The sequence below is a fragment of the Dipodomys merriami genome, unplaced genomic scaffold (assembly GCF_024711535.1).
Source record: "Dipodomys merriami isolate MVZ:Mamm:240054 unplaced genomic scaffold, mDipMer1.0.p SCAF_45, whole genome shotgun sequence".
Classification (NCBI taxonomy): domain Eukaryota; kingdom Metazoa; phylum Chordata; class Mammalia; order Rodentia; family Heteromyidae; genus Dipodomys; species Dipodomys merriami.
The window spans coordinates 4,742,661-4,756,199 of NW_027206013.1; the positions used below are offsets into that span (position 1 = coordinate 4,742,661).

At 45.9% G+C, this 13,539-nt stretch overlaps 1 protein-coding gene across 3 annotated transcripts in view; it reads right to left on the reverse strand.

Annotated features, from left to right (window-relative positions):
• Cabin1 (calcineurin binding protein 1) overlaps nt 1–13,539 on the reverse strand; it is a 147,828-nt gene that overhangs the window by 63,700 nt on the left and 70,589 nt on the right. For 2 of the 3 annotated variants that reach the window (XM_069994441.1, XM_069994443.1), the window contains exons 25-26: nt 12,060–12,211; nt 9,769–9,950 (exon numbers count right to left, since the gene is read on the reverse strand). In XM_069994441.1, the coding sequence (XP_069850542.1) occupies nt 9,769–9,950; nt 12,060–12,211 (334 nt within the window). The remainder of the gene's footprint in view (nt 1–9,768; nt 9,951–12,059; nt 12,212–13,539) is intronic. The other variant, XM_069994444.1, reaches the window with a different exon arrangement.

Sequence of the window (13,539 nt, forward strand, 5' to 3'; positions counted from 1 at the left end):
CCGAACCCAGGCCCTCATGCATGCAAGGCAAGTGCTCTACCACTGAGCCACCTTCACAGCCCGCCAGATAATATTTTTAAGTACCAAAAGACAAAAAAAAAAGAAATATTAAAGGCAGTTCCTCAGATCAATATAAGTATACAATTAGATAGAAACTTAGATCTACATAGAGAAAAAAAATTCTATAAATGGCTGAAGTGATGGCAAATATAAAAGACCTTGGCACATATGGTGGGCACACCTTTAATTTCGGCATCCAAGAGACAGGCAGGCGAATCTCATAGCCAGCCTGGGGCTATATAATAAAAGGGGGTATTATAGAGATTCAAAAAATTTTAAAAACACAAAATCAAAATAACTAATAAATTTTTCTTGTGTCGCTCTCTAGGTATGTAACCTAGAACACTTTAAGTCTCTGTCCCACCAGAAAATATAGCCAAGTGTTATGTCAGATAGATCAATGCTACAATGGCTTCTGGAGAAACAGGGAAAATGGGAGACACAGTCCCCCCAAGGATCTCCAATCTTATTTTATTTTTGGGTCCGGTTGTGGGGCCTGAACTCTGGGCCTGGGTGCTGTCCTTCAGCTCTTCAGCTCAAGGCTAGCCCTCTACCATTTGAGCCCTCTACCACTGAGCCATGGTGCTGGGGAATCGAACCCAGGGCCTCATGCATGCAAGGCAAGCCCTTTACCACTGAGCCACCTTCCCAGCCTGGATCTCCAATCTTATACTAATTTACTTTAAAGATCTGGTTGATGTATTAGCACCTATCAGGCAGTCCCTGAGGATCTACCAAGAGGACCTTGAAACAAAATCTAGTGAAAGCCTGGACTCTGGAAGATCAGGATGTCACAGCTAAAATTCTGCTATGCCACTTATCCAACTAACACAATTATTTGGTTTCCCTGAATGTACACCTATGATAATACAATGTTGCTTCACAAAGCTGTCATGATGAGTCCATAGGCTGATGTACAGAAGTAAATGAATTAGTGTCTGGCCCACAATAAGTGTTCATGAAAAGCCAGCTCAATTATCCATACTCTTACTTCAGAGATGGCACATGCCTTATCAATCCAAACTTACCATCTGAGATTTAGTTCTTAACAGAAAACAGAGTTTTTCTGAGGCCATAATGAAGCCAGTGCCTCACTCACCGGATGGTAACTAATTTCCAAATGCTGACATACACTTCTTCCATCTTCCAAGCAGGCTGATCCACACAGGGAAATATCAAGAATCATCCTTGTCCTCCAAAGCCTGCCATACTGCTCTGAATTCTTGGCCCACATCTCATCATACACTATAGTCTGGGCAGTGACCTGGTTGACAGGACAGTAAAGCTGCTGTTGGGATGTCCACTGCCCAGTAACTGATGGGTTGCAAGTATCAGCTGGGCTGACAATAATAATGGGATGGGGACCACATGGGGACCCAGCCAGGCTGGGAAGCAGAGAGTTGACTGGACCTTCTACATCATACTCAGCAAAGGGTTCTGGTCTTACTTGCAAGGCTAAATCCCAAGGCTCTGTAAGCAAGAATCAAATGGCCTGCAACAGAGAGATCACTTCTCCCCATTCTGGATAAGGCCACTCACTGTTCCTGTGGATAAGCAGGTGTGGCAATGAAGACCCTAGATGCTCCAGAAGCCACAGAGGGTCATTGAAGGAGTTGTGAACTCAGTGCCTCAGTCCCACATTCTAATCTCAGGTCTGTCACTTACAGGCTAAGTAACCTTGGCTGAATTATCTTGCCACTTTAAGGACCATACATAATAAGTTTTCATTGTTGTTGTTTTGTTGGTTGTGGGGCTTGAACTCAGGGCGTGGTGCTGTCCCTGAGCTCTCTGCTCAAAGCCAGCATCTACCACTTTGAACCACAGCTCTACTTCAGATTTTTGAGTGATTAATTGGAGATAAGAGTCTCATAGAGGGGCTGGAAAGGTGGCTCAGTGGTAGAGTGCTTGCCTTGCATGCCTAAGACCCTGGGTTAGATTCCTCAGCACCACATAAGCATAAAAGAAAAAAGCCAGAAGTGGCACTGTGGCTCAAGTGGTAGAGCGCTAGCCTTGAGCTGAAGAGCTGAGGGACAGTGCCCAGGCCCAGAGTTCAGGCCCCACGACCGGACCCCCCCACCAAAAAAAAAAGTCTCATGGAAGCCAGGTGCCAGTGGCTCACGCCTGTAATCCTAGCTACTCAGGAGGCTGAGATCTGAGGATCATGGTTCAAAGCCAGCCCAGGCAGGAAAGTCCATGAGACTCTTATCTCCAATAAACCACTAGAAAACTGGAAGTGGCTCTGTGGCTTAAGTGGTAGAGCACTCATCTTGAGCTGAAGAGCGCAGGGACAGTACCCAAGCCCAGAGTTCAAGCCCCACAACCAACCAAAAAAAAAACCCCAAAAAACAACAACAACAAAAAAAGTCGGGGGCTGGGAAGGTGGCTCAGTGGTAGAGTGCTTGCCTTGCAAGCATGAGGCCCTGGGTTCCATTCCCCAGCACCACATAAGTAAAAAGAAAAAAAGCCAGAAGTGGCACTGTGGCTCAAGTGGTAGAGCGCTACCCTTGAGCTGAAGAGCTGAGGGATAGCGCCCAGGCCCAGAGTTCAAGCCCCACGACTGGACCCAAAAAAAAAAAAACAAAAACAAAAAAAAGAGTCTCATGTGGCCTTTTCTGCTCAGGCTGGCTTTGAACCACAATCCTCAGATCTCAGCCTCCTGAGTAGCTAGGGTTATATGTGTGAGCCACTAGCACCCAGCTCACATAATGCATAAATTATCTCTCTGTTTCTGACATGTGAGATCTCTAAGGGGCCTGGCCAACTTTAATGATAACACAATGATCATCCTGTTCTATAGTATTCACTCTTGTCATCACAGAGAGAATATCAATGGCTTGGACAACACTCAAGAGGCCTCAGTTTCTCCAGAAGACGGCAGGCCATATCTCTGCTGTTGAGGTCTCCATGAAAGTAAGGCCAGGGCTAGCTCACCTAAGCCAACGTGAGACCAGCCAAAGTTACTGCAGGCTGAGCAGCATACCCTGTGGTAAGCTCCAGGAAGCAAGCCTAGCCAAGATGATTTCACCCACTGGCACACTGCCATAAGCTCACTGGCTCACAAGCTATTGGGCTCTGGGCCTAAAGGAATTGCCTGTTTGGTGGAATCCCAGCTGTGATCATTATGAAAACCTAAGACTGACTTAAGCAAACCAATATTTACTCCCAATGTGCTAATTCCCTCTTTATGAGTCAATGTGATGGGACCACAAATCTGCCAAAACATGCAGGGAAGGTGGCCAGACCTCATCAGAAATGGTGAAGGCAACAAAGGATAACCCATTGCACTCTGGGGGAGTACTGCTCTCCAAAACTCTCTGCCTACAAAATCTCTATTGTTACCATGGTCAGACACCAAAGAGAAGAGACACTTGTAGGACTCTCCAATTTCCACTTCTTTGTCTCCACTATCCCTATCCACAGTAGCCTGCCAGGCTTCTCTGGAGGCCAACCTTCCAGCTGCAGAATTTGTTCCCTATTCTTGGCAGCTCACAGTACCAACCACTATTCTAAAACAGCACCCAGGGACATGAAGATTCAACCTGGCTGCATGGATCAGGGCACTTTCTTCTTGGCTTTCCGTCTTCTTTCAATGCCTGGCACACAACAAGACCTACTCAACAAATGCTATTATCAGCTTTTCCCTGAAGTGATTCTCAGGAAGGTAACAATTAGGGAAAAGCAAAGGAAACAACTAGTTCTATGGTCAACCTCACAGCCACTGCTCCCCAGGGGAAAAGCAGGAGTTTCCTAGGAGTCTCTCTCACATTGAGAATGTCTGTTTACAGGAAAGCAGAGTTTCTACCAGAAACTGACCTACCCTTGGCCAGCTGAAAGGTCAATCCTAAAGGGACTTTTACCACCCCTGACTCTCCAGAGTCTGGCCACTGTGAAGTACAGGCACGTGGCCTATCCCATAGCCTCAGTTACTGTACAAAGTCTACATTTTTACACTTAACCTTGTAAAGAGAATGTGTTAAGTTAAAAGTCTGTTGTCTTTCTTTTAAAGCAAGGAAGAGCAAAGCAATGGAAATACAGGACTGAGCCACCTTCCAAGCAGGAAAACAGGTGAATATTTAGGGGACAGACCACCAGTGCCTCTACATACAGCCAGAACTGGGAAGGGGGGCTGTTGGCAGAGGCCAAGCACATCTAACATACACTCTCCATATCACAGGACCAGCAGACATGAAGGTACTCCTGGTCACAGGGGAAGCAGGGAGCCGGACTGAGGACTGAACATGCGGTCTGCGCTGTTCCCTGAAGCGAGCCGTGACAGGTGCAAGCAGAAAGACAAAGCCTGGAGAACAGAGTGTGGTCAGGGTTAGGGGCAGCACGGGCAATATTGGTGGAGGCAGTGTGGGGTGAACAGGAGAAGATAAGCACAGATGAAACATGACAAACAGTAACAGCACAGTGAGGATGGATGGCTGTGAAGAAGCTTGATACTAGTCACCTAAGGAACTGAAGACCCACAGCCTACAAACCTAGAACAGCCTCAGAGGCTTCTTGGCAGCTGGGCTCATGCTGTCAAGGAGTTTACTGAGCACCGCCTGCAACCATGGATGTCACCCTCTGAAGCTTCAACTCCTGTCCCCTCTCTCCTCTTCCCTCTCCCCTCACAGTAAATTGACATACCCTTCAGATGATGATAAAGCTTTGCCTCCTCAGAAAGGCTTCCTACTCCTGTCAGTCTGACTCTCTCTGGGACAGGCAAACTTACCTTGCTGATGCTCACTTCAGCTTACCCCAACCTCCAGCTGTATAATGACTGACTCACATCTGTCTCCTTTGAGCTTGTAGCAGCAACCAGGGTAGCTTTGTGTACCTGGTATAGTGCTAACAGAACACTTGCATAGATGTGACCCCAGACTGGCTGAAGAACCCCAGAGAAGGCCCAGCCCCAGACTAACCATAGGACAAGGCCTATGACCTCTGAGGCCTTTCCTGGTTGTGGCATTCTGAAGTGACATCAAGTACAACAGGCAGACCAGGTCTTAGACCAAGAGATCTATGAGACATATCTCAAAGGCCAGTTACACCAGATCAAATGAAAGCTCAAGCCATTTTGGAATGGTTTTGCTCCCTAGTTTCTCTATTGAAGCAACTCTAACAAGGAGGGAAACATAAACAGATGTAAGCTGTCAGGTCATCCAGGCAAAGGGCTTTCCTAGCATTAGCCCCACATATGGCCTAGATAGAAGATGACTTAGGATCTCTTTCTCCTTTAGCTTTGTCCTGACTAGCATAAAGGAGTGCCTATCTGCCCACAGCTTGGTTTCCTTTTAGGGAAATAAATATATGGCCAAGCCTGCTGTGGCTGTGAAGCTACAAAATTGTTACCATCAAGCAAATCCATAGTGCTGTATGGTATAGTCTAATTACTCTGTCTGTCTGTCTGTCTGTCTGTCTGTCTGTCTGTCTGTCTGTCTGTCTGTCTGTCTGTCTCTCTCTCTCTCTCTCTCTCTCACACACACACACACACACACACACACAGGCCCACACCTGCATACCAACACTGCATGTGATGGAAGGCAACAGATTTCATTCATTCCTTCTACCTCTGTAAACAACAATCATTAGGTGCCCCTGAGAAGTCACAATATGCTCCTCATGTCACTTTCTCTTTCTAGTCAGAAAACTTCAACATGACTATTTCAGCACTGAAATTCTAAGAACTGAATAGAAGGAAGAAATTAGTCTAGAAGGGCTGTCTACGCTGGCTACAGTGGTCTCAGAATTAATTCCAGAGGCTTTTTACCAAGTACATGGATGGCTGCAGGAGATGTCCAACCCTAGTGCAGGTGGCACAAGACTACAGGTGAGGGCAGTCTACAGAGTGAACCCATGTCACTTAAGGTCTGTTCTAGGAGAGACACTACAAATGTCTATTTGGACATCTAGCTGGAACTGTTCTAAATCTTAAGCCAAATCAGAATTAACCCTAGCTGATTTTCCTTCCTTCCTTCCTTCCTTCCTTCCTTCCTTCCTTCCTTTTCTTTCTTTCCTTTCTTTCTTTCTTTCTTTCTTTCTTTCTTTCTTTCTTTCTCTCTTTCTTTCTCTCTTTCTTTCTCTCTTTCTTTCTCTCTTTCTTTCTCTCTTTCTTCTTTCCTTCCTACCTTCCTTCCATCTTTCTTTCTTTTTTTCTTTCTTCCTTTTTTTGTCAGTCATGGGGCTTGAACTCAGGGTCTGAGCGCTGTCCCTGAGCTCTTTTGCCCACAGTTAGTGTTCTACTACTTTTAGCCACAGCTCCACTTCCAGTTTGCTAATGATTAATTGGAGGTAAGAGACTCATTGACTTTCCTGCCTGGACTGGCTTTGAACCACAATCCTTAGACCTCAGCTTTCTGAGTAGCTAGGATTACAGGCATGAGCCATCAGTGCCCAGCTTTTCTTTTTTGTCAGTTGTAGGGCTTGAACTCAGGGAGGGCCTGGACACTGTCCCTGAGCTTTGTGCTCAAAGCTAGTGCTCTAGCTCTTTGAGCTACAGCTCCATTCCATTTTTTTATGTGGTTAATGGAAAGTCTCATGGACTTTCTTGAATGGGCTGGCTTTCGAAAAATCACAATCTTCAGATCTCAGCTTCCTGACTAGCTAGGATCACAAACGTGAGGTACCAGAGTCTGGATGATTTCCCACTTTTTAAGCAGAGAGGTACTAAAAGAGGACCAGGCAATTCCTGATGTTTGGCTATCTTTCTCACTGTTGGCAAATTAAATAGCTCCACAAAGGCTCTGTCAGGTGGCAAACTGGGATTCAGCAAGCACAATGTTCAGGCCTACCCAGGGCATTGCCTGCTCATCTTTTGAGAATACATCACTGGCTGGAGAGTCAGGTCACAAACCAAGGGTGACAGGCTCGTGTGTGCCTTCTATGTGTGCTAATCTAATTCTTGTCCTAGCTTCCCCCATGATCTGGAGAATAATTGCATCTAGAAGAAGGACTTGCTATGCAAACACTTCTTTTTTTAATGGTGTTGGTTCTGGAACTTGAACTCAGGGCCTGGATGCTGTCCCTGAGCTTTTTTGCTCAAGGCTAGCACTCCACTACTTGAACCATAGCTCCACTTCCAGCTTTTTCTGAGTGGTTCATTGGACATGAGAGTCACGGACTTTTATACCCGAGCTGGCTTTGAACCATGATTCTCAGATCTCAGCCTCCTGAGTAGTTAGGAGGTGCCTAACTACTAGGTAGTTACTGGTGCCTAGCTTTGTAAGCACAAGGCAAACACTAATCCATTTACAGGTAAGGAAACTGCCTCAGAGAGGGAGGCCCTTATCCAAGAATGCTAAGCATGTAAGCAATGAAGTTAGAATTGGAACTCAGTTATCACTAACTCTAGAGCCAGCTCTGCCCTTGACTCCTTATCTGACTTCAAGTCCTAATCCTATTGCTACTGGGGCTACAAGTACCAACCACTCTTGCAATGGGATGGCTTGGCTGTGACCTGTAGTGCTAATGTCCTATTTTCCCACAGGAGACCTGAGGCTGGTCCCAGGATGAGGAAATGAATGGAAAGTGTGAGCCATACACTCTCCTCCCATGGTCAGGCCACATCAGTAAGCAGGAGTCACAGTGGACAGTGTGGATTCTTGAGGTTATCAGAAAATCTCTTGACAAAGCCATCTTATCTGATGCTTCTGCCTGGAGTCTGGAGTTCTTTTCATAGGAACCTGAACAGGGGCTAAAAGGGCCACTGGCATCCAAAGATCATGGCTATTTCAGGGCCCCCAATTTTTTTCTGGTGCAGGCAGTTTTCTTTGGCTGTCTGAAAGCACTAGGCCTCTCACCCCTTCCAAGCACACTGGAACTGGATAAAGGTAGGGCTGTAGGGTATCAAAGAATTCCAAAATGCTACTAAGAATCACTTTGAAACCACTGAAAGTATATTTGAGCTTACTTTTTCTGCATACTTCCAAAACAAGTGGTTGTTATGCTGGCACCCTGATCTGCCATGCTGAATGCCCAAACCCTGCACTCAGTAACAGAAAATCTACAACTCTATGCAACAGGCATGTCCCAACTTGGGGCAGCTAGACCACAAGTTGCAGGTAAGCACTTCTGCCTCTTTTCTTGTTCCTAGAGGCATACCCAGCCTAAGAGTCAAGCCTCTCGTGCCTGCAGGTAACTGGGAGGCTACAGGGATGGTGCTGATATTCCCCAGCCCAGGAGCACAGGAGCAGGAACACAGCATGTGGATACCTGAGAAAGGCAATCCTCTCTCCTGAGAACTTTGGCACTTCCTCAAAGAAGTAGCAGAAACTAATTCCTAGTGCAAGGTCTTACTGCTAATGTTTTCTCAGTATTCTCTAGTGAACAATGGAACAGGGTGGTCCCCCAGTTAATGTGAGTTAACTAAAAAGGGGAAGTATCTCATTTAGAAAATGTTTGCAGAACTGAACACTGGCATGCAGCTTCTCCTAGCTCTGCTCAGTGCACTGGTGCAGGCAGAGGCTGTCAACAATGGGACTACAGTGAGGACACAACTCTGTTGGGGGGTAATGGAGGCACACAGCACACATACATATCCTTGGGCCTCTCTCTCACCATACATGCTTAAGACCCAAGCCAAAGCCAAGAGGGGATACCGTCAAGAGACTGTATCCCTGTCAGGATATCACTAACTCCTACTCTTAGAAAACCAGAAGCCCAGTTACTTGCTATTCTTCACCAGTGCTTCTCTAAATCTGCTTTTGACTCAGTAAGCTGGGGGCAGATGTCCATGCTTTTCAGGAACCTGTACAGCAACTGAGTCTCTGTAGGGTGCTGGAACCAAAGTGGTGAGCCCTAAATGCTCTTTCACCCATCCTGGGTCTCAGCTTTAAGGCTATCATAGTCCCCAGAGGACCCATCCTTCAGGAAGCCACTCTACACAGCAGGATGCACAGGCCCATAGCCAACCCTACCCACCTATGGATGTATGCCCTATCATCTTGTGGAAAGCAGAGCCAGACCTGCTTCCCAACAGCCCAGATGAGATGAGTGGCATGGGAATGAGGAGCCAGGTGTCTTCCAATGGTATCACTACCTCTCCAAGGCTCCACTTGAATGGCCCTCTAAATCCACTAATTTGGTTTATCCTAACAGGTACACTGTCATCAGCTTGTCACTGTAAGGATGAGAATATGAAAAACTCAAGCTACAGGCCAGCATGCAAGCCTCCTAATGTTAGTAAGGAATGTGATTGAATGGTCGCCACCTGCCCCATCCCACATGGGATGGCCCTGCATGTAGTCCCAGGTGACCCCATCAATAGCCTGTCTGGATGCCCAAGGGGGACAGATGTGGCACTAGTCATGGCCTACCCACAATCATCCCAAGGAAAAAGCTCTAATGATGTGCTGCTGAATGATGTAGGCCTCTAGGTGACCTACAAGTCTTCCAAAATGTCCTTCAAAGGAAAGATGCCAGCACCCCTCACTTTGAAGGTGAGAAAATGTGGACACAAAAAGTGAGACCCCTTAGTCCAGCCTGCCCCTCCCCTGGCTCCCAGGTGGGCAAGCTGGCAGGTGGCGACCCTGAGCATGTCTTAGAAGCACAAGATTCACCGTGAGTCCATGAGGTTAATGAACAGCCGCAACATTGCCCGTGTCACCCCAGACCCAGCACCCCCCCTCACCAAAATAAAGCGACAAAACAAATTCGCTTGAGCACCCTCCCCATGATTGGTGTGCCGCCCTGGGCTGGCAGTAGGGAGAACAGGGACTATACCGTCCGGCGTTGCCTGCTGGTGGGGTTTTTTACATTTGACGTAATCGTGGTCAATCGGAGTAGCTGTGTAAGGTGGGGATGTCAGACCTGGGCCTGAGGAGGAGGAGGGGAGGGAAGCTCCCGGGCCCGGCAGTGTCCCAGCTGAAGAGTGGGAATCCTCATCCACCAGGCAGGCCTTCTCTCTGTGGGGATAGAGGATGGGACGCAGGTCAGGCTCCATATCATGGTGAAACGGACATGTCCCATTGTGAGTCAGTATCCTTCCAAGGGCCTCCTGCTCCCACTTACCTTCAATGGCTCCCACCCTATCTGGCTATGCTGCTGAAAGAGCAGTCCCAACAGTACCCACAGTTTCAACGCTATGTGGATACTTCCCAACTCTTCTGGCCAGGCTCTGCCAGTGTCTCTGGGTGTCAGGCAGGCCCAGGAAACTATTCAGGAAGTGACAGGCCTCACCTCAGTAGCACTCCAACACCAGTCCACTTTAAGTCAGTGCCCTTCTTTGGACAGCCCAATATGTCTAAACTTCAACAAATGGAAGAACAGAAACTATGCCTCGCTGGCGCCGGTGGCTCACACCTGTAAGCCTAGCTACTCAAGGGGCTGAGATCTGCGGATCACGATTCATAGCCAGCCCACGCAGGAAAGACCATGGGACTCTTATCATTAATTAATCACCAGAAAACCAGAATTGGTGCTGTGGCTCAAGTAGTAAGCATTCGCCTTGAGCTGAAGGGCGCAGAGTCAGCACTCAGGACAAGTTCAAGCCCCATGACAAAAAAAAAAAAAAAAAAAAAAAAAAAGTATGTCTACATTAGTGCAGGTTCACTTCTGTCCAAGGATATCTGCTAAACACAAATAAACAATTTTAAAAAAATGTAAGCACACCTTCCTTGTCCATGGAAATAGTCACAAAAAGTTCCTGGTTATAATGCAACAATAAGTATGGAATAGAAAAATGTGGTAAATAGGATACTATCTCTATAGTGTCCTAGATTCACCATTATAGGGTAAAACAAATTTTAGAATGGTACCTTAAACAGGTCATTTTTATAAAATAAAAGAAACTCTAGAACTGGACATACAAATATGTGTGGATAAATAGAAAACATTTTGAGAAATTAAACTCTGATGTTTTGGGAAAAGGAAAAGAAGGGAAAGGAAAAGTGATAGCAGGGGTAAGATTGAGTAGAGTATATTGTAAACATGTATGGAATTAGGAATAATGAAATCCCTTCTGTTAAATTCATGTAAGCTAATAAAATAAAAAGAAATTAAACTGTGAGTAATGTCTAACTTGGAATGAGAGGGCATTCTGTCGTATTTTAGTCTATACATATATGTGTGTTTGATTTTCCTCTAACTATATTCATATATTATTTCTTTTTTTATTGTCAAGGTGATTTACAGATGGGTTACAGTAAGGTAATAAGCACATTTCTTGTCAAACTTGTTACCTCTTCCCTCATTTCTCTCCTACTTTCCCTCCCTCCTTTCATATAGTATTTCTATAATTAAAAATTTTTAAACAGAATTATGATCAATTAGATAACTCCACTGTACCCTTGGGGACCTACAAAACATACACCTATAACTTCTAGACACAACACACCCACTCAGGTGGGAATACCTGTACCTATCTCTCCCACAAGAAGAGGGTACTGCCTTTGCTGTTCACCAAAGGCACATGTGATGTGACTACCTGTGGCAATGAACTGATAGCCTTCAGCGTCAGGGTCTAGGAGCACATTTCCCCAATACTCAGCTGAATCCCAAACAGTAACCAGCGAGGCAGGGGTCTCCAAGATGGAGTCAATTGAGCAAGTATCAGGAAGGAATATCAGAGTAAAAGATGTCTGGGCCACAGAGACAACTCACATGGGGACAGAGGCACACATGAATGACAGGAATTAGCTCCATACCACTGAGGGGACCATGACAGGGCCTTAGCTTCTCTGAGCTCTCTGATACTTAGAGAAAAGCTTATTATCTCCCATACCCTTTAGTACTTCTCAGGAAAATAGGATGCATACTAGGCATCCTTGGGCAAGGCTTCCTATATGTTCTGCATGGGACAGTAAGGTTGACTTCTCTCCAGGATTTGCCTTGAGGGTAGAACAGTACCAGACATGGCCACAGGGTAGAAACCAAAGACTGTACACTCATTCTCCTCAGATTTCAAAGAAATATTTTGGCCTAGCCATCAGCATTTCTAGATGAGTTCCAATTCCCTGTGACCACTATATCATAGAAAATGAGCACTTTGGGGTCACTGCAAGCAAGCTACTCACTTTTCTGAAGCTTTGGGTGTATTCTTCTCCTCACCCCTGGCAAAGGGTCCTTCTGCAGCCTCCTTCATAAAGTTGACCAGGACCTCGGCACTAACCCCAGAATCAGGTTTTCCCAGGAGTTTCAGGATGGAAGCATGGAGCCGGAAGTACACCTAAAACAACATCTTTGATATGAACAACCTTCTCAGTGCAAAGCTCTATTCCACAGGCCAGGCAGCCACACTATTAAATGTTGCCTAGGGCAACAGGTTACTACATACTGACTGATTTTGTTAGCTTTAAAGCCAGTCAATCTATAAGTAAAAAAGATGAGCTCTGAAAATTAAAACAGATATTACTGTCAGTGTTCCATCTCAAATGCTTATCCAGTAAACCAGATACATGGTGGTAAAATCACAGTAATAACTCCCTTAGCCCTCCTTTATTGGCATGGCATTGCTGCCCTTTTTCTGCTCCTCTCCTAGCACTCACAGAAATTAAACCTCTAGATCTGTCTCTGGACTAAGTAAATACTCTGTAGAGACAAGGACCAGGCAGGATTTGTTTATAACCCTGTCCCTAGGAAAAGTCGGGCATTCATAAGTTTTAAGGCTGTGGATTACAGGGCAAGTAAGCAGGCAGAGAGTACAGTATCAGATGAGATCTTACACTTTTCTCTATTTATGAATGGGTGAAGTGCATTTCACAAACCTCAGCCAGTGGGCAAAAGTCCAGGGCCAGGTTCAACCCTGGTCTGTTTTGTCTCCTTTCCTCTCCTGTCTGGTGTGTAACACAGGCAGGCAGCTCTATAGCTGGCTTGAGCTGCAGATGTGGTGTCAGCGTGATGTAGCTCTCACCTATAGCATTACTCCCATGGAGAATATAATGGGTGTCACAAGGTCTGAGAAGAGCTGGCACCTCAGGTCCTGACTAGCAGGTCCCTCAGAAGACATCATTCTAGTTAGGTCTGAGCAATGTTCTCAAAGAGATATCTCAGACACAGGGGCTGCACTGTGTCACCCAGAGCCCTTCATTCCCAGTCTACGCCTGGACCTATTACTCCATGGCCTAGCAACTTTATTTCTATCTACAGAACACCAAGCTGGGGTGTGGCTCAAAAACTAGTGCTGGCTAGCAAGCACAAATCTCTGAGCTCAATTCCCAATACTATATACAAAATTAAAATAAACAAACAAGTAAATGTAAAGTGGGGTGCTGATGGCTCATGCCTATAACCCTAACTACTCAGGATGCTGAGATATGGGAATTACAGTTCATAGCCAGCCTGGTTAGGAAAGCCCCTGAGACTCTTTATCTCCAATTAAGCACTAAAAAAGCCAGAAATAGGGCTGTGGCTCAAGTGGTAGAGATGCAGCTTTGAGCAAAAAAGCTCAGGGACAGTACTCAGGTCCTGAGTTCAAGGACCAAGAAATAAATAAGTAAACAAACAAAGTTTGTTTCATTTCAATTATACAATTTTTCTTTTACCATTCTGTACACC